The 21238-nt window shown below is 37.6% G+C and overlaps 2 protein-coding genes across 2 annotated transcripts; both read left to right on the top strand.

Moving 5' to 3' along the window:
* Positions 1-1623: 1623 nt before the first annotated feature.
* Positions 1624-11021, top strand: LOC135195698 (TPR-containing protein DDB_G0280363-like). Its single transcript, XM_064222097.1, has 3 exons — positions 1624-1755; positions 7534-7791; positions 9527-11021. The coding sequence occupies exons 1-3, from the start codon at positions 1750-1752 to the stop codon at positions 10682-10684; spliced, it is 1422 nt and encodes a 473-aa protein (XP_064078167.1). The 5' UTR covers positions 1624-1749; the 3' UTR covers positions 10685-11021.
* Positions 11022-15262: 4241 nt separating this feature from the next.
* LOC135195341 (uncharacterized) lies at positions 15263-16707 on the top strand. The gene is made up of 3 exons (XM_064221599.1): positions 15263-15413; positions 15544-15994; positions 16122-16707. Exons 1-3 carry the CDS (start codon positions 15263-15265, stop codon positions 16705-16707), a joined length of 1188 nt encoding a protein of 395 aa, XP_064077669.1.
* The last annotated feature ends 4531 nt before the right edge of the window (positions 16708-21238 follow it).

The following is a 21238-nucleotide window of genomic DNA, read 5'->3' as shown; positions in this document are numbered from 1 at the left end:
CACCATACTTTTCCTTTCTGAATTCCTGCAATTCAGTCAATTAATATTCGCCTGTAGCTCAATTAGTGACTTATCCCTGCGCCCCCCACCCCCCAAAAAAAGAGCCAAGGCTGGCATCTGCGGACAAACCTCTAAAAAAATTAGTGTTTGTGTTGGTCGTTATGATAACACACCGAATTCACAAATGTTTCTTGTTTGGTAATTAAAAAAAGTATTTTTTTTCTTTATTTCAATTCCTACATGATACGAACTATGTTAAGAAAATTTTCTTTTGAATGCTTTAAAGTACAAATATCATGCTTTTTCACATGTTAAAAACTGCCTAATTGTACATAAATGAGTTAGTTTTTTGGACAAAACTTTGTCTCATGAATTTTTCGTTCGTGTAAGAAAGTGTTAAACGCTTTTGCCATCGATGTTTCAAGATTATCGTCAGCTTTTTTTCACAGAATCCCACGCTTAGACAATATGCTTGACATCTTCGTTTGTCTCCATAAATGAAAGATGAGTATTTATGTAATGCACAAAAAAAGACTGAATATAAGGTAACATATTTTGGATCACTGGTAGTTTTGAAGGCGGAAAACATTTAATTTTCTGTATGTTGCAAATGACTCATCCATCGAATCAGAAAAGAGTTATATGCAAATACAAGATGCTTTACAATGCGAAATGGGAATATATTACACTAATTCTGATGATATTATGGAAGGCTAAACTTCGCCAAAAAAGAGAATTCCACTACTTGCCCTACCAACAACATTAGTTTCTAATTACATGTTTTATAGCGTTCTTTTGGGTGACATGCTTCTGCTAAATGCGTTGTGTATGTCATATTAATTTTGAATAATTTTGTGCGATAATATGCGTTGGAGAGACGCAAGCGATGCGCCGCAGGTGGGATAAAAGAAGGGGCACGAGTCGGCTGAATAAGGAAGGGGCGAGATGCCTGTGCCCTCAAATCTAACTGTTTTTGAGTAGCAGAGACGAGAATAAGGTTTTGTGAAATGAGGCATTTGCAAGTGAAGGATAATGGTGAGATTTAAAAGCTAAAAATCCGGCTGTCGATTTGATGATAGTTGCTTAGATTTATAAAATATGATTGGCATTTGGGAATCAATTTTAAGAATGAGGGTGTACCGATTGGATAACTACCCAAAACAAGGAAAGCAGTGGATACATATCAGATGGAGGAAAAAAGATACCTAGAGGACGCGAGAGCTAAAACGCTACGTTTATGGTGCAGAAGTCAGACGCATAAATTCCTAATAAATGAATGTGGAGAGAGAAATGGCAGAAGTTTTGGATGTGTCACTCATGGAATACCGGTGGAAATGCTGAAAAGGGGTGCAGCGGTGACGTAGTTACATCCAAATTAAATCACGGTAGGAAGTGCACAACACTACTGAGAATAGGATGAAATAAAATAAGAGAAGAGAGAATGTAACTATAAGTCAAGATGACAGAGTTTTCTCGAAGGCTCTGCTTTTAATAATAACAAAAGAAAATATGAAAGCCCAATGTTAGATAATCTTTTCGTATCTAAAAGCAAAGAGAAAATTTCGGACGTAGAGGACTGGACTAGGAGTCGGCGGAGAAACAACTTGAGAGCTGAGCTACAACAGGATTATCCGGATCACTGTGATTAGTCTTGTGAGGGAGTGTCACCCTTCTGCCCGGTTTGGGGATAAATCGGAATCCTATATAAAGGAAGGCCTACCTCTGGAAGCCACCAGTCATCCAGCAATCATGAAGGTAAGCCCGAGAGGAATCAGCTCTGACTTTTCAGTATGAGTTTTGACAATTTTGATACTTTTTTCAGCCATCATTGTCTCATTTTAAAGTCGCAGCAAACCTTGAATGGTAAATCTCAACACTCGTCCGCAAATTCCCCCAGCCAGAGAAGCAAAGCCTGGTTTTTAACATCTTTAGGGGTTAAATAAAAAATTTGGGCCCATGTACCTCCGAAAAGTGTGTGGAAAATTTTTGACGGCACTTTTTCAAATTGGTGGCCAACGCGAACGATGAATTTTGAAAATTTGTGGCTAATTACATACCTTTATGAAATATTCATATAAGGGGTTTTTGGGTCAAGGAATTCATTTGTGTAATAAAATTTTACATTCTGACATTCCTTGACACATAAAAATCCAACATGGCCGCCGTAAAATTGATTTTGGTAACGTTTTAGTTATGATGAAACTAGAATATGAACATGAGCCTTTGGTGTCACTGTTTTAGGATATTTGCAGAGGAAGTGCACAAGTGGTCAGAAATAATAATAACAGAGCCAATTACAATATTACGTGCATAGAACTTAGGGAGCACACCTCAAATAGCAGTTAAAAGTAAATTTATATACTAACTGAGAAATACTCTATCTCTATGATTCTATCTCTATGATTTTGCTTTCAGATTGAGTCTGTTGCATAAATGGTATCGATGAATTGATGACGGAATTGAAAGAGAAGTCATGTTTCCCGGAATATCATGAGTAATCAACCTAAGTGTATAGCCTATGGCGAGAGTTGCAGTTTAAAAGAAATCGTTGGAAAAGAAAAGAAGGACGCACTAAATCTGAGAAGTGGGATGGACTTGATAAGTTTGGCGGCCTCTACAAGTCAAGTGATTGGGACGCAGGTCCTGCAAACAAGTACATACATAGTTCCTGTTATACATCAATATGTTCACCTAGAACACTTAACCAGGCAGTGAATCGTAAGGAAAAACAACAGAAGGCTCAGAAGCAATGCTGTTCAGCCTCAAATGAAGGTAAGCTTGTTTCCGAAACTACTGTAAAAATGAAAGCAATTAGGTTGATTTGCTCATGATGTTCCAGGAAACGTGACTTTCTCTTTCAGTTCCTTCATCAATTCATCGATACCATTTATGTAACAGACTCAATCTGAAAGCAAAATCATAGAGATAGAATCATAGAGATAGAGTATTTCTCAGTTAGTATATACATTTTTTAACTGCTATTTGAAGTGTTCTTCCTAAGTTCTATGCATGTAATATTGTAACTGGCTCTGTTATTATTATTTCTGACCACTTGTGCTAATAATGATGCACATCCTATGCAAATATCCTAAAACATTGACACCAAAGGCTCATATTCATATCCTAGTTTCATCAAAACTAAAACGTAACCGAAATCAATTTTATGGCGGCCATGTTGGATTTTTATGAGTCAAGGAATGTCAGAATGTAAAATTTTATAACAGAAATGAATTCCTTGACCCAAAAGAACGCTTATATGAATGTTTCCTAACAAAAATGTGATTAGCCACAAATTTTCAAAATGACATCGTTTGCATTGGCCGCCATTTTGAAAAAGTGCCGCCAAAAATTTCCCCCACACTTTTCAGAGGTACATGGGGGCGAAATTTTTTATTCAACTCATAAAGATGACAAAACCACCAAGAAACCTAGCTCTGGACTGCACCGTCACGGGACCTAGGGATACGACCCAACTAATATATATGGAATGAGAAGGGTTTTCAGACTACTCCAGTGGTAAGTTGTCTCAGCTTCCGCAACTGGTGTCAGTTACGAATTAATAATATTCATATACATTTTCTGGTGGTGGGCTTTATGCGTTTCTCCACAGGTTTGTCTAACCGAAATGATCAAGGGCTTCAGTTTCGATCGTGAAATTCATTTTTTTTCTCTATTTTAACTGATTGCTGTATTGGTTCCTCATAAAGGTATCCTAGCTTGGATTGCCAGTTTGCAATCACTTTTGTATTGTAGTTATACAGGTGGAATCCTTAAATCTACTGTCCTGGGTGAGATGACTATCTCGACTTCAGCAATTATAGATCCTTTTTTTGAGAGTCCCATTTAATTTTATGATACTGTTTCATCTTTAGTTAAGTGGAGTGCTGCTTCATTAATTTTTTTTTCGCTGATCTGTGTATGGAAGTATGTCTATCGTTTTTTAACTAAAGGTATGTACATCTTTTTAAATAATTATCTCCTTGGTAATCCAAGCAGTGTTTTTCAGCTCTCAGATTATCCAAATTGCTCAAATGAAACATATTTCCTCCTCAAAAATGTAAATAAGATTTTAGGGCTTGATTTGCTGTTGAGATTCGTTTATGATGCAGTTGTGCATTGTTTTAAGATAAAAAACACAAGTCTGTGTCTTGAAGAACTGGCATCTCTCAAATTGTTTTTCAGGCATCTGACATAATTTCAAATAAACTTTAGGCCATCTCTGTACCATAAACCATTTAGGTTGTAAATGTTTGGTTGGTTGTTTAGAAATATGTGGGTAAGCTTCTAGTTTAGCCATTGCAAAGCTGTCATAATACGCCTGTCAAGTTTTGAAAGCGCATGTTTTTCGGTTGGGATGCCATTCGGCAAGGAAGTCAGATGTGAGATAAGTGTCAAAATGTTGCTAATGGACAATACTTACACATTGAATGTCGTCATTCATTTTCATCTTCCTCAAACAATCTTGCTTTCTGATACTGAGGCATTTCTTTTGCAGTACCTCTTCCTGTACACCCGACCAGCACTTTCTATGTCTCCTCTCCCTCCTATTACTTATGAAAAACTCTTATCACAAACCATTAATCTTTATTCCTTCCTCATGACTGGACCATCTCAAAATAATGATAGTCCTCTAAGCTGTGTTAACCTTTTTTTTTACTAATTATTTATCTGTAATCTCCACATTTCCTACCCTTTCATTTCTTTTGATAATACAGCATCCATACTTAACTACCATAAAGGAGAGTTGGCTGAATGCTCCCTTCATATATTCAAACTTTAGCTTCCATAGACGCTAAATTTAGCTCTGTTCTTAATATATGCACATACCTACTATCTGCAGGTTCCACCTTTTATGTGGGTCACCTTCTCTGCCATCTTACCATCATACATAACATGTCTTCCCAAATATATGTTTGAACTAGCCACTATCTTTCTCCCTGCATCCACACTAACATTTATTACTCAATCTTCTTGCACTTTATTGACCTTCATAACACATGCTTTGCTCACACTTACTTTCAACTTGTTTTTCTAGCAAAGATTTACTTCACTAGGATCTACAACTTCTCCTCACTAACTACAATCAGCACTGCATCTAAATACATTAGCCATTTTATACTCCATTTTGTGATAATTTTCTTATCTTTGAGCTTCATGGGTCCATCTAATGTCCTTACTCTGACTTCTCCAATTACTCCAGCTATAAAAAAGTATTTATAAAAAACATTAAGACATAAATATTTCCCTAAGGCCCACATTTCCACCCAACCAGTAACTCTTCCATCTACATTTGCATAAAACTTACTTCCATTTCATCATTCCTTTCAATTTGGTTGCCTTTGACAGCATGTATCCTCCTCACTTTTAAAATTGCCTCGCTGTCATTCTAGTCATAAACTTCTTCTAGGTTCATACATGCCACATACACCTGTTTCACTTTACTCTTAATCTTCCCTTTTAACTATCTTGCAATAAATACTGTATTCACACAGTCTCTTCCTTATCTAAAATCACCTTTCTCTTCCCTCATCAGTCATTCTGGTATCTTCCTTATCAAGTCATAATCCTTTCATACATCCTTCCAAGTATACTACGTATGTCAGGTTATCCCCTAAAATTCTTAGTCACCTATGTTTTCTTGACGAGTCCTTCGGAACCTTTCCCTTACCCACCTAATCAGTCTCATTGTCACCACCTTACCCAAGCATCTCATTTGTGCGATCCTAGAAAACCAGTAACAATGGGTTTCTTGGTAGTTCTGAAGACTGATTTGAAGAAAAATGTTCGTATTACTTTGTGATTTACTGTGCATTCCGTAAGTTAAGCTCTTTGCTACCCTCCTTATATCCTTATCATTCATGTATACAAGTGTTCATAAGTTTACACAGAAGTTCACTCTTGCATAAATTACAGCTGCCTTTCTTCTGTACTCCAAATCTATAAATCTTCAGGATGCTCGCGCCTTTGACATAACCATCTACTTTCAATTGTCACTTAACTTCTTTATCAATACTCATATTATACCTGATCTTTTCTCTCATGCAAAGGTGAATGTTAGACAATCTCTTCTTCTTAACTAAACGTTTCATTTTCTCACCTTTCGAGAAGATTTTTCATGCGCCACTGTTACTTTCCAATGTACAATCACTCACATTGATTCTCCACCCCCAATGTGGAATTTTGACTACTCTTTATATGCCTGAATCTACGCCTTAATTCATTTTTATTCATCTTTCCCACATAAACTATTTTTTTTCTTTCTATGACACACTCGTCTTTTCCAACCTCAGCCAGATAATAAATAATCAGATATAGCTCTAGCGGCTCATCTTCTCACTATTACATCCATCTTTCAAGTTGAAAGTAGTTATATGTTAATACAGCTGTTGTTTTTGTTATTAATATTTACCTGAGATGGTAAAGAAATGTGCTGTTAATTAACGTTCCATCATTGCCACCTCAATATCCTGGATGTTGATGATCATTAAAGATGGTCTTCCTCTGTACGTATATCAAATATGTAATCATTACCTTTTACATGAGAAGAAAAATCAGAATCATAGTCCGTGAGGAAGTTCAAACGGGTCAGTTGAGGAAGACAGTTGTCTGTAATTTCTACCCTTTTGGAGTTTCTATGGGCTCCTTTTATTATATATGTATATATATAATATATATATATATATATAGAAATATATATATTATATATATATTATATACACACACACACATATAACATGTATTCCCCTCCTTATCCCCTAAACTATATATATATATATATATATATATATATATATATATATATATATATATATATATATATATATATATTGGGAATATGATTTCACGAAATCCCAAGGGAATATGTGAAATGACCAATTCGCTTAGGAACATTTGAACCCCTAGGACTAGTATTAAACACAGTGAAACAGTGATTCATCTACACTGTTTCGCTGAGTTTGGTACTAGTACCTTGAGGGTCAAATGTGTTTCGCCGTGTTTACTACTAGCCCGTGGAGGATCAAACACCCCGCAGTGCACTTGATCCCCCAAGTGCTAGTACTAAAAAGGCGAAACACATTTGACCCCCCAAAAGCGACTAGCACCAAACAGCGAAACAGTGTATAGTTGAATCCATATTTCACTGTGTTTAGTACTAGCCCTCTGCGGTCAAATGTTTCTAGGTGAATTTTCACATATATTTGCCGTAGGGATTTTGTGAAATATCTGGATTCACATATTCCCTGTAACACACAACAGACATATATATATATATATATATATATATATATATATATATATATATATATATATATATATATGTGTGTGTGTGTGTGTGTGTGTGTGTGCGTGTATGTATATCTATATATTTGTTGGATTTATTTTTTTTTCTTGAAAGTATAGACACAGCTTAAAATCCATACTAGAATAATATAAAAACATAAGAGTAAAATGATCAAGAAGAATGGAGGTACTTTTCAACATCTGAATTGAGAACAGTTTACCAGAAACCTCAACTACTGACGGAAATTCCAGTTGGTGGACCTGGCGTTGATCTTGGCAGTGAGTGCCGGGAGTTGGGGTGCGGAGACAGAAGGCCAGCTCTCCACGTCCATTGCTGGAGCTGACACAAGCTTCTACTTGGACTCGAGAGGGGCTATATCGACCCTGCAAGGAGCCACACCAAATGATCGCCTCCAGGAGACTCATGAACAGCTCATCAAGAGGTTTGAGGAAGAAGTCACTCAGTCTCAACTAAGCTATGATGCTGAAAGAAATCCTCAGCCTTCTCTGGTAAGCCTGTCCAAGTTTCGCTCTCTCTCTCTCTATCATGAGCACGTTTACTCGCATACAGTTATCCATGATTACATATATACGGTATGCTAACTTTTTAGATGTGTATCAAGATACAAAATATGTTTTGCTGTTCATCTGCGTATGTCTTAATAACTTTATTTTATTTTTTCTTCAGAAGCTTAACATTTCAATTAATTTTTTCTGCAGTCGTCCTGGGTAGAAAAGCAATTTTATCCTGATGTACTTTCGTATATTCGTTTCCCCGTTGGTTTCGAAAGGGTAGCTTCTCCAGAATTACAGTTTCTTCTTTTAATCTCATTGTTAGATTGAATTGTTCCCAGCTCCATTGATTGATTTATTTTTTTTTCAGTTTTGTTGTTGTTGTTGTGCAACCTCAGTTTTCTTTTGAATCTTAGATATTGAAACTGTGATAGTTTCCTGTAAAATTGTTGAAGCTTTTAATGTATTTGTCCTGCACTTTCAATTTACCCATTATCAAGTTTTTATTTTCCCAACACCCATTATCAATTTTTATTTTCCCAACAAAACATTATATTAATATTATATATATATAAATATATATATATATATATATATATATATATATATATATATATATATATATATATATATATATATATATCTGACTCACATTAAGATCGAACCCAGATCTTTCTAGTGAAAGGCAAAGCCGTTGACAACTAAGCGACGCAAGTCCAAAGAAGCTGGAACCTAAGTACCGCTGCCGGCGCTTCACCTGGGCATGCTAACTGCCTCGCATACCGGTGTGTTTTCCCTATTTCCCGACTCAGCAGTGACTTATTGATAGCGTTTCATTCGAATTACCCCTTCTGAGAGAATATTGATAGAAATAATCAACACACAATCACGTGTGGAACAGCAATACATTTCTGATTCACTTCAGGATCGAACCTAGGTCTTTCAAGTGAAAGGCAAGGTCGCTGACAACTTTGCCACAAGTCATAAAAGGTCTTAGAAACATTATTTGCATCAGAATTCTCTAAATGAAAGGGCAACATCATATCAATTAAGATAGCTTCACTTTTTAAAAAAGATTTTTCCTTTTGTTTCTCCTAATAATTAAAGTTTTTAATTTCATTACATAAATAATTTTTATTTGTCAACAACAGCATTCATCATCAGGTAAAACTTCGCTAGTCATGTATTGAAAGGAAGGAGAGCACCACAAAGATCTTGATACAGGCGCCACTTACTTAATACGTAGTTTCTCCACTTTCAGATGTCTTATTGGATAAAGGGTGAAGTTGAAACCGGATAAAACAAACGTAACTGGTACCATTGCAGTTCTTAAGTGAACATAAAAAATTTCATTAAATGTTAGGATGACATGCGCAGGGAAACATTCCCATTGACATCAGTCTCGTATATTCACATTTCATTTTTATATTTCTCTCTACCTTAATCTAACAAAAATATCCTGAAACTTTGCTTATTTCAATTCTTTTAGCCATCTTGTATTTTCTATCACCAGTAAGCATTAAAATATTGGAAATCTTTTGTACTGTAGCATTTAGTTTACCCAGGCCTGCTACGTGTTTCTTCAGCCAAGATACGCAGTTTACGTCTGCTAATTATCTTCTAGAATCCAGCATACTTCCGCACTAGGGCCAGAATACGTTTAACTTTAAGTTATTATAGGCATCATAGTTATCACAAGAATATATTTTTCAGTAATATTTCTCTTCTTTAGAATGCCCCATACCAATGGGCATATGAGGTCAACGCAGCTTCAACTGGTGACCAAAAGAGCCAAGTTGAACTTAGAGAAGAGGATGGCATTGTGCGTGGCAGGTATTCTGTGGTAGACCCTGATGGTTCACTCAGAGTTGTCACATACATGGCTCACCCCGATGATGGATTCCAAGCAACTGTCGACAAGCAAGTTGGATTTCAGGAACCTATTGATACTGAGAGTTTGATTGTGCTGGCTTATACCTCCGAAGGACGACAAGACCAGCATAATTTCCGAGAACAGATTGCTTCTCAGAAGCAACTCCTTAGTTCTGGAGCCTCTCAAAGACAAACCCAGCGCATAAATCAACAAGGTCAGTTTAGCCAGCTAGAGTTGCAGCAACAACAGTCCAGAAACCAACGTGAATACCTTGGCCAACAACAAGGATTGCAGCTAAAAAATTCAGGAAGTTCAACTGAAAGACGACAAAACTACATCAATCAGAGTGTACGAAACAATCAGCCACAGAAGCAAAGCCAAGTTATAAATCAACAGATAAATTATAGAAATCAGCAAGACCCCTCAAACAGTCAAACCAGTCGTTCAAAGCACCAATATGGCGACAGTAAGAAGTTACCGTACTCCCGCCAAGGGCATCAGGCATCATTAGTCCATACACAGGATAGTTCAAGTGCTGAACAGCAGCAACAGTACTACACCAATGACAAACAATTGCAAATAAATCATGATGAAACACCAAGGAATTATCATGGCACAACAAAAAGAAATCAAAACAACCAACAATCAGCTCTGCTAATCAGCAGACAGACTCTTCAGGGCCAAGAATACAGAGCTGAAAAACTTGCTCAACAGCAGCACTACAACAACAGGGACCAAAATCGACGTCAATATAGTAACAGGGATGAAAATCGACCTCAAATTAACAACAGAGACGCTCTCAGAATTCCGCAGAATTATGAGAGCGATCAACTGACTCAGTACCGTCAGCAGCAAAACTCGCAAAATAAACAAACTGCATATGATGTTGATAATAAGAGTGTTGCCAACTATGAAATCCATACCCAAGCTAACCTGAAGTTGAAAGATAATGGTGTGTATAATATCGTTCCCATTATTCTGCGACGTGTGAGACAAACTGAAGCAGATGAAGAATAACTTAGAAGGGCCGCACGAAACAAGGCGAGCATCAAACTCTAATGAATTCTGTAAAACCATAAGTTTAAGGGTTAGAGAACAATCAGCAAACAGCTTCGAGATATTTTCAGTCTCGAAACTGTGCGTGAATCATACTCTCATCCTCTGATCTGTGGCTTTATAATAACTAAGGAGGTAATTTCGTTTCAGGCACATAGTCAGATATTAGACATTCTTTGGATCACACCAAAACTTTCATGAGTATGTTCACTATACAAGAATAAATAGACTGTTTTGTAAAGACCTTTCATATATATATATATATATATATATATATATATATATATATTATCTATAGATATATATATATATATATAATATATACTGCCATTATCAATATCTCATGTAGTGTCAATAAAGAGAAGACTAATACATACACAATAGGGCATTATGAAATAAAGTAGAAAGCACCATAAAAACCATTTCGAGTTTCATTCCTTGCAGCACCTACGATTTACTTAGCTGTGATATGTGATAGTCAATGAGGGTGATCGACATCACATCTATTCATTACTGTGGCCACCTTTTTTCACTGGCATTCTTTCATATGAAACCGGAAGTCGATAAATCAACATGTAATGCAACACATTCGGTGGCTTTTTATTTCTCTTGTCAGTCGAGGCAATAAAAGCACCTGATGCATCTGTATTGTAGGTAAAACGTGTTGAAGTTCTGAAGAACAAGCCAAAGGCTATTTACTGGCATTGTTCTTATTTATTTAATAGCTGATTTGGGGCACATAAACAGATCTGTGGGAAATGAAATTTTGCGTATGCCTCGCTGGTGTGTCCATAATAAAAAAAAAAAAAATCTTCGTAAGGTATCCAAGACTGACGCAAGACTAATTTTGTCCTATGCTTGTGCCATTGAGGGCAAATAAAAAATGCAGCACTTGATCAGACTTCGAGTCTAAATCTAAGCTAATTATTTTGGGGTCTATCACAGTCTTTTTATTTGACTGGGTGGTTTTTATAGTGTGGGGTTCCTGGTTGCATCCTGCCTCCTTAGGAGTCCATCACTTTTCTCACTATGTGGGTTGTTTCTAATAGCACTCTTCTGCATGAATCCTGGAGCTACTTCGGCATCTAGTTTTTCCTAGTCCCTTTGCAGGGCTCTTAGGATCGTGCCCAGTGTTCATATGATTATGGGTACAATTTCCACTGCCATATCCCATATCCTTATTATTATTTTTAGGTCTTGATACTTACCGATTTTTTCTCTTTCTTTCTCGTCTACTCTGGTGTCCCACGGTATTCCAACATCAATGCGTGGCACTTTCTTCTTGTTTTTGTCCATCAACGTCACATCTGGTCTATTGGCATGTATAAACCTATCTACTCTGGCTCCAGAGTCCTAGAGGATCTTTGCCTGCTCGTTTTCTAACACTTTTTCAAGTTGATGTTCATATCACTTATTACTGCAAGGTAGCTGGTGTTTCTTGTACAGGTTCCAGTGGAGCTGGACATTTGCTTGCTGTGTGGTTCATGGTCTCGTTTTTCATATGGGTGAGATTTTATTACTATTTATTTGCATATAGGTGAGATTTTTGTATATTTTGGGAGTAGACCCTCTCTCAAACATGTCTTGTTGAAAGGGATTGCTGCTTGAGCTCCATTAATTTTATATAGAGACTTCTCTATTTTCCTTTTATCGGTGTTGCTCAAACTGGCAAGCAACATGCGAAATCTGGTAGAGTCATTCTGAATATTCTTTATTACTACTTCTATTACAATTTGTTCTATCTCTCTCTCTCTCGCGACGTTTTGCTCAGATCTGCCAGGGCATTATCACAGTGATGGTTGCTGTAGGACTGAATCTTGTTGGTTGTTGCTGGAGATTAAGCTGGCCTTATGCCAGCACGGGCTCTTGCTCATAGAATCCTTCTCCTTAAATAGTGGTCATGCGAGTGCTCACAGGTGCTCCCACAGGACCCAGTGAAGGGTGTCCAGGTTTTCATTGGCTGGCGGCCAGGCAGTGCGAGTGTCGAAAAAGCTCGAGCCGCGCCTGCGCTGATCTTCTCAGGTGTGTGCTGTCACTGGGAGCCATGTTTTTATTGGCAGAGTTAATTATTAAACATGTAACCTCTTCTCCACATCATCTGGAAAGTCAGGGAGCTCTGGAGAGATTTCATCAAACCCTGAAATCTATGATAAAGAAGTATTGTTTGATTGATGGTTCTGAATGGGATAAGGAATTACCTTATTTATTGTTCGCTTTTCGTTCTGTCCCAAGTCAGTCTTTGGGTTTTTCACCTTTCAGCCTGGTATTTGGTCATTGTGTTCAATGGCCTCTCGATGTTGTTCGAGTCTTAGGAGGGAGACGTCCCTGAGATTAATTTATTAGGTTATGTGTCTAATTTAGGGAAGAAGTTGACCAAAGAGTGGAAATTTGCAGGTGAAAATTTATTTTGTAGCCAAACAAGAATGAAGTAATTTTTGACAGGAGGTCTAAAGCATGTGACTTTGCAGTAGGTGATATAGTTTTGGTTTTGTTACCCAGTCAAGGAAATCCATTTCAGGTCCTTGAAAAATTTTGAAAAAAATTAGTGACGTTAATTATTTAGTAGAGACTCCTGAGAGAAGGGGAACTTTTCAGCTTTGTCACAGAAACATGTTGAAGGCATACAGGGAATGGGAGAAATTTATTCCGGTACAACCACTGGGGATGCTGTAGTTTCTGATCGATAACCTTTTTCTCATTCAGATGGTGAAAATACTGATGATAATTGTTATGGAAGTGAATGGCTTTCAGATAATAAGGGTTCTTTGAAAATTTTTCTAATATGGTTTCTCATTCAAGTAGTGGAGAGCAGAGGTCTTTAAAGAAATTGGTGTTTAATTATAAGGAATTATTTTCGGATGTACTGGGATGGACGTCTGTCCTGGAACATGATGTGGACGTAGGTAATGCCATCCTGTGGAACAGTCTCCTTACACGTTGAATCCTTTCAAAAATGGGGGTTATAGCGGGATTCAAAAATGAGGTTGTAGCGAAGGCTGTATATATAGGTCATGAAGTTGGTGAGGTAAAGTTGCTCCTAAGCAAGCAAATGTTGATTTGCATTGACAAAATTTTGATTCCTAAGTGCAGGAGGGATGTTGGGAAATTCCTTGGTTTAGTGGGTTACTACCGAAGGTTTGTTAGGAATTTTTCTGACATTACTGATTCTTTGACTAATCTCCTAAGAAAGAGGGTAGCTTTTGTCTGGACAAATGAAACCCAAAGGGCATTTGATAATATGAATAGGGTGTTTCTTAATTTCCATGTCTTGAGGGCTCCAGATTATGACCTTCCTTTTTCTCTTGCGACAAGCACAAGTGATGTTGGTGTAGGTGTGGTGTTGTTACAGAATGACTAACAAGGAGTTTCTCAGCCTATCACATTCTTTTCCAAAAAGTTGTCCCTGCCCAACTTCGGTATTCCACAGTGGAGGAAGAGATACTTCCGCTAATATTGGCTATTAACCATTTTCAAGTTTATCTTTCCTCCACAGGCACACCTATTATTGTCTTGACGAATCACAATACCCTGACCTTCATCAACAGGTATAAAAATAAAAATCAACGACTGATGTAATGGAGTCTTATGCTACAGGAGTGGAATCTTATATTTTCACATCTTCCAGCGTTGAGTAGGGATTATTGCATAGGGCTATGCAGTTATTAATGTAGTATCTGCATCGTTGAAGTGGGCACATATGTTGTGAGTTTGCAACAGTTGGTATTGCTGTAATCTGCGACATACATTTGTTTTTCTTTTGCCTACGAGGTCCACATTGCAAACCCCTTTGTATCTGTTAGTCATGAATAAAGCCTCACCTTAGGAAGAAGCGTTTCATCGTTCCGCCTCAATCCTTGAAAACCTGATATCTAATTGGCCAATTAGCCCCATATTACCACAGGTTATGGGCCCTAGGAGCTAATTGAGAACGGATACTGATTTCGACAAGAGATTGAGGGTACTGTTGGACTCCGTGATTCAAGATGGGTGAACCTGGCTCAGGACCATGCGGCTTCGGAATCGAAGTTGAAAGGGAGAGAAGACTACAAGAATTGGTGTTTCTCCATGACTAATTAAGAAGACAGGGATTGTGGTCAGCTGTGCAAGGGACTGATATGGCAGATGGGAAGGAGCACCGCGAAGAACGAGCTCTTGCCGACATATGCCTCATGGTAGACTCTCAAAATTATCAATATGTGAACAGTGCAGCAACAGCTAAAGAGGCATGGGAAGCTCTGAAGAAGAAGTTCAAAACAAAAGGCCATTTGCGGCATGTATATCTGGTTCGAGCCATGAGCATGGCAAGAAATGAAAAGTCTGGGAGAAGAAGTTAAGGACAAGTACCTGATAGCCATGATATTCCAAGGATTGCCTAGTGAGTATGACAGTTTGGTCATGACTCTGTGTGCTGGCGAAAAGAATATGGTTTTGGATACTGTCATCACCAAACTACTGGACGATAGTCAGCATAGAGATGTCACTGGTGCTAAGTCTGGTGATTAGGCTGCTTTCTTTACCAACAAGAAGTCTCCTGGCACGATGGATAACGATAACAAGCAGCAGAAGGATACATCTAATATGCATTGTTGGCGCTGCCACAAAAAGGGGCATCCCATCAAGGTGTGTCCTAAGCTGATGGACTATGAGACGCCTGCTAGTGAGAAGAATGGGAAGAAAAGTGATGGTGGTGGTAAGAAGTTTACTACAAAGAAAACATTTCTGTGTGCTCTGTCTGCACGACTGACTGATAATACGATAGTGATAGATTCTGGTGCTGAAGGGCATATGTCACAGTCTTTGTAATTTCTTGCGAATTACAGACTGTGAATTTGATCAGGGTGTTGTTGTTTGTGATAATGGAAGATTAAGAATTGCTGGCACAGGTGACATAAAGTTGTCATCAAATAATTCAATTGATAAAATGCCAGATGTTCTTTATGTTCCTGGTTTGAGCACTACACTGTTGTCCGTGAATCTATTTACTGATCGTGGTATTAATATCCTGTTTACATCAAAAGATTATGAATTTGTTGATGCTGATGATTGTGTCGTCAATGGTTCAGTTTTGGGTACTGGAAGCCGAGAGAATGGTTTGTATCTTCTTGATGGAAAACCAGACACCAAGTCAGTTTTTGTTAGTAATGTTCAGGATTATGATCTGTGGCATCAAAGAATAGGGCATGTTGGTCAACAAAAATTGAAGTTTTGGTTTTCTCATCAGATGATGGACCACTTCCTGAGAGTTTTGGTATGTGAACAAAATTGTTCTAAGTTTGTGAGTGTTTATTTTTTAGTGAATAAGAAACAAATCAAGGACAGAATTATGAAAAGTGCTGAAGGTTTTCAAATCTGATAATGAAGGTGAATTTATTAATAATGATTTGCATTCTTTTTTTAGGTATACCCAAGAGCAGAATGGTGTTGCTGAAAGGCAAAATAGGTCAACGTTTGAAGCAGCTAGAAGTATGATGTTTAACGCTCAATGTTCAAAGAAATTGTGGGCAGAAGCGGTCAATACTGCTGTGTATGTTCACAACAAAGTACCCCAAACTGGTGCTAATAATTGTATTCCTAAAGAGAGATTCATTGGACTGCCTGTGAAATATTCTAATTTGAGAGTTTTTGGTTGTGATGCATATGTGCATGTACTTAAGAAGGTTAGGGGTGACAAATTAGATGCAAGAAGCAAGTCTTTGGTTTTTGTTGGGAAAGACAGAGGCAGAAAAGGGTATTGCTTGTTTAATCTTGAGCATAGTGTTAAGTTTGATGAAGGTAAGTTTACTGCTTGCTCTGAGGGTGTGACAGATGTAAGTGATGTTGTTTATTATATAGTGGCTGATTTGGTTGAGGGAAATGCTATAGAGGAAATTCCTGTTGATAAGGAAGGTGAGTTCCGTGATGATGAATATGATGACTTTGTGGGGGAAAATGTAAGAGAATTGGGGAAATTAATGAAAATGTGCAAAATAGGAGGTACCCACTGAGAGACAGAAAAATGAAAGAGTTTCCTGATTTTGAGATGTATACTGCAATTTTGTTTCATTATGTTGTGTTTGAAGATCACTTTGAACCAAATACTATTAGTAGTCTGGCCCTGGAAGGCAAAAATAGTATTCACTGGAAAAAAAGCTATGAATGAAGAGATTCAGTCTTACATAGAAAATAATGTGTGGGATCCTGTTGGTAAAAATGTTGTAAAATGTAAATGGGTTTTTGAGATTAAGCGTAATTGTGATGGGGATGTTGCTAAGTTCAAAGCTAGACTGGTAGCTGTGGGATGCTCATAAAAATATGGTATTAAATTTTTAGATACCTATGACCCAGTTGCTGTGAGGTATTATTATGTAAGAGAGCTGCGTAGACTTGAGAAAGTGTACCTGTGCCATATGTCAACCAAGGGTATGTTGGCTGAAGTACTGACTAAGGTTCTAAGTGAACAAAGTCATGTCAAATGTGTAAGGGAAATTGGAATTGGGTAACATGAATGTCTCGATTAAGGGAGTGTGTTGTGAGTTTTCAACGGTTGGTATTGCTGTAATCTGCGACATGCATTTGTTTTTCTTTTGTCTACGGGGTCTAAATTGCAAACCCCTTTGTATCCTTTAGTCCTAAATAAAGCCTCACCTTAGGATGATGCGTTTCATCGTTCCGCCTCAATCCTTGAAAACCTGATATCTAATTGGTCAATTATCCCCATATTATCACAACGTAGTTAGTGGTATTAAATGTATTTGTAAGATGTATTAATCATAAGTTTCTTTACAGGATATGTGTTAGTGTCAATGACCTGGACCGATTTTGCTATATTTGTGGACTCTTTACCCCAGAAAGTGTAAAGAAACCAATCACAAAAGCAGTTCAAGTAAACAACAAATGCTACTTCAAAAGTCCATTCCATTAGGAGACCAGGACAAGGAATGGGCGCCTCATATAGCATGAAGTTCATGAGTTAATCACGAAAGTGAATGGAAGAATGGAAAACAATGCTCTGGTTTGCCATCTGCCATACCAGTGGTGTAGTGAGAACCAAAAGACCACAGTAACAATTTCTATTTCTGCCGTATAAACATCCAATGAATAACTGAAGATACGAACTACACTTCAATACCCCAATATCCCGTTAGCAATCCGACCAGTACCTCACAGTGACGAATTACCTGTTCTAGTTCCACTAGCTAAACACGAGCAAATCCCCTGACTCTGATTCCAGTAACACCCCTATTGATGATGACTATCAAGACGTACAAGTGAACCAATACCATTTAACCTAGATATGTCTAAAGAAAGGGCAGAGCTCCTGGGATCAAGACTGAAGCAACAAAACCTGCTGGAACCTGGTGTCTGCATTATAACCGCTCATCATCGTCGTGAACAACTTTCAGCATGGAAAATAGCCTTTGATATTGTCGTGATGCAGATTCTCTCATGCAACAACTCTGTAAATCTGATTCATACAAACAAGATGATTGGAGGTTGTTCATTGATTCAGGAAGAAATACTCTAAAAGCAGTCCTTCCCCACAATGGAAATCAATTTCCTTCTTTACCAATTGCACACACAACAAATATGACTGAGGATTATGAAACTATATGAAGATTTTGCTTTCCTCAGTTCAGTACCAGAAGCACCAGTGAAAAATTTGTGGAGATCTCAAAGTAACTAGTATACTTCTAGGTCTTCCGACTGGTTACACAAACCATATGTGTTTTTTTATGTTTGTGGAATAGTAGAACAGATGCAGAGCACTACATGAAACAGGATTGGCCAACAAGACCTAAGGATGCACCCGGTAGATTCAGCTGTCTGTACAAACCTCTCATGGGTCTAGAAAAAGTATTCTTCCTTCCATTATATCTCACATTAGGCTTGGCCAAAAACTCTATAAAAAGCAAGGATCATACAAGTAATGGGTTTCAGTACTTGTGTAAGAAATCTGAAGCAAAGTTAAAAGCAGGGGTTCTGAATAGTCCTCAGATTTGGATGCTGGTTAATGATAGTGAGTTTACGAAAATATTAAACTCTTTGGAGACTAAAGCATGGAAATCATTTGTAGATGTTACACAGAACTTTCTTGGAAACCACCATGCTGACAACTAAAGAAATTGTTGAAACTATAATACAAAATTATTGTGCTCTGTGTTGACGAATGTCGTTGAAGCTTCATTTCTTACATTCTCATCTGGATTTCTTCCAAAATAACCTAGGAGACATCAGTGATGAACATGGACAGAGGTTTCACCAGGACATTACCATAATGGAGAGTAGGTATGAGGGTCGGTTCAGTCCCAACATGATGGGCGACTACTACTGGACACTGCAATGTGAGGAGAGCTAGCAAAACAAGTGTGAAAGCAAAATCCAGAGATGTGTTTAGAAATGTTTAGAAATGTTTTATGTTCAGAATGTTTTTCAGATATGTTTTGCTAATATATGTTTTTCAGAAATGTTTTGCTAATATACTAAGTGTAAAAAAATCAAAATAATTTATTTAGTGTTTATATCTGTCATCATATGTTACACAATGGATAAATAATGCAATACGAGGAACATATTTTCTATCTCGTATTCAGGCATTCTGGTCCGATAGCAAAAAATGGATATCAAAACTGAATTTAAAGCTATGAAATTAGTAAGATGCAGATATTCACACGTAAAAACCATTTTGGCTGTTGACCAGTGCAATAACTCATGTCCCCTAATGCACAGACCTTGTTGGAGAAGAAATTTCAAGTGAATCAATTTGGACAAGCAGTGCCCGACGATGATCAGCCTGTGATTGTCTTCCATGCTCTAAATTTCTCTATTGCTTTTATCCAATTATTGAATTCACGTTTCGTAAATGCAGGCTCTGCATTTTTACTGAACATTATGAGATTCAGTCTTTCAGCTAAACGGCAGGTGGAGCAAAATGCTCTATTTCTTGTAGTCTATAGAGTAAGCCACCCATAATCTTTTTACCACTGTGGGTTTAAAGTCCTTTTCCTGATTCCACCCTTGGAGGAAAATTCTCTTTCTGTTTTTTTGATGGTGGCAATATCTGTGGGCTGATATGGCTTCACACTTGTTTGGCAACAGGCAGCCCTGCTTCAAATCCCACTGGGGGATACAGTACTCACTCCAGACCCCCTTGCACCTTTGGCGCTCAGCATAGTTTGTACTCACTTGGTGAACTTTCATTGCATTCACTAATATAGAACATTTTTTAACACCTTGGCGCACACACAATAAAAAAAGTGCACCATAACTGTCGCGAAAAACCAGAGCATGAGTTTTCCGTGACGTAATCCCGCCCGTCCATCCATGTCCCACTTTTCAGTGCAGAAGACGATCTGGCGGCAAAAGCAGAATGGTTCTTTCTTGTCAGTTCACATTTATCAGTCCTTGCCTCTTCCCCCTCATGGATTAATGACAAAATTCTTGTTGTTATGTAAATTATCTAAGAAACAGAAGAATGTTTCCGTTTTGAGGAGAAAAAATTACCAGTAAAATTGACTATAAAAGGCAAGTGTGCCCATCGCACTTCCTCTTCCTTCTAATTAACTCAGTTCAGTTAGTAGTACTTACGGGCCGCGGCCGTGTACATGGTGTACGAACGCGAACTAGCCATGAGGGGAAGTTACGAACGACGCCAACACTATATACATTAAGTAATTATTTTTCCTGTTGCCATCGTTGGGTTAATTGATTTAAACCTTTGCTGTCATTGTTTAATCCACTTTCGGCTATGCTCCATTTATATTTCCATTTGCTCTGCCAATAATGATGGTCTTCTTTCCTGCTAGCATATTGCAAGAATTGGAGAAACAAAAGGATCCACCGGTCTCATATGTTAAACATTGTTAAGTAGGGAATTTAACTTTTTAACTTTTCATTTTTGAAATCAAAAGCCAGTCTCATAAAAAGTGCGGGGTAATGATTGGTTCCAATAACCAATAGTACTACTCATTTCCGTAGATTTCTTCTGTCACTTGGAAAGCACCGCTCATAAGTTGCAATATGCCTATGGTAATTGACAACGAATTATTAAGAATTCCTGTAATAAACCTTTGATTGCAGCAAGCAACGTGATCTGGTGGACTAAACTTCTTTCTCTGTGCTTATTTTTTTATGGAATACAACTTTTTCAGTTGCAGTACGGTTATGATGGGTAATGTTCTTGATGCAAGGTGGAAGTACAGAGAAATTCTTCATCAGTAACACGAGTAAAGTCCTTGCAGATGTTTATTATAGTATATCATAAAAAATATTTTTCTTGTTTTCTGTTAAAAATCTTTGTAAGGTTTTCTATGAATATCACTTACACAAACATAATGAAACCAATGAGGGAGACAGGGCTAAATGAGGACGAGTGAAGAAATACTCAGAAAAACCGAAGAAGGCAGCTCGGTCAGATGGCACAAAACTAGAACTATACATGGTTGTAAAAGAGAGATAAAAGAATACGTAGCCATTACAAGAAAAAATATTCTTAGCAAAAGAGAAACCAAGGATGCCGATAAATTATTCACGAAGGGT

Source organism: Macrobrachium nipponense, chromosome 16, assembly GCF_015104395.2.
Source record: "Macrobrachium nipponense isolate FS-2020 chromosome 16, ASM1510439v2, whole genome shotgun sequence".
Taxonomy (NCBI): Eukaryota; Metazoa; Arthropoda; class Malacostraca; order Decapoda; family Palaemonidae; genus Macrobrachium; species Macrobrachium nipponense.
Note: the sequence above shows the minus strand (reverse complement) of the source record. Positions and strands in the feature narration are given on the sequence as shown.

Excerpts from the sequence above, each read along its gene's own strand:
- LOC135195698 (XM_064222097.1), top strand. Across the intron at positions 7,792-9,526 it reads GAAATCCTCAGCCTTCTCTG|AATGCCCCATACCAATGGGC; the intron begins GTAAGCCTGTCC and ends TCTCTTCTTTAG.
- LOC135195341 (XM_064221599.1), top strand. The coding sequence starts at position 15,263 with ATGGATAACGATAACAAGCAGCAGAAGGATACATCTAATATGCATTGT. Across the intron at positions 15,414-15,543 it reads GAAGAAAAGTGATGGTGGTG|ACTGTGAATTTGATCAGGGT; the intron begins GTAAGAAGTTTA and ends TGCGAATTACAG. Across the intron at positions 15,995-16,121 it reads TGTGAACAAAATTGTTCTAA|GTATACCCAAGAGCAGAATG; the intron begins GTTTGTGAGTGT and ends TTCTTTTTTTAG.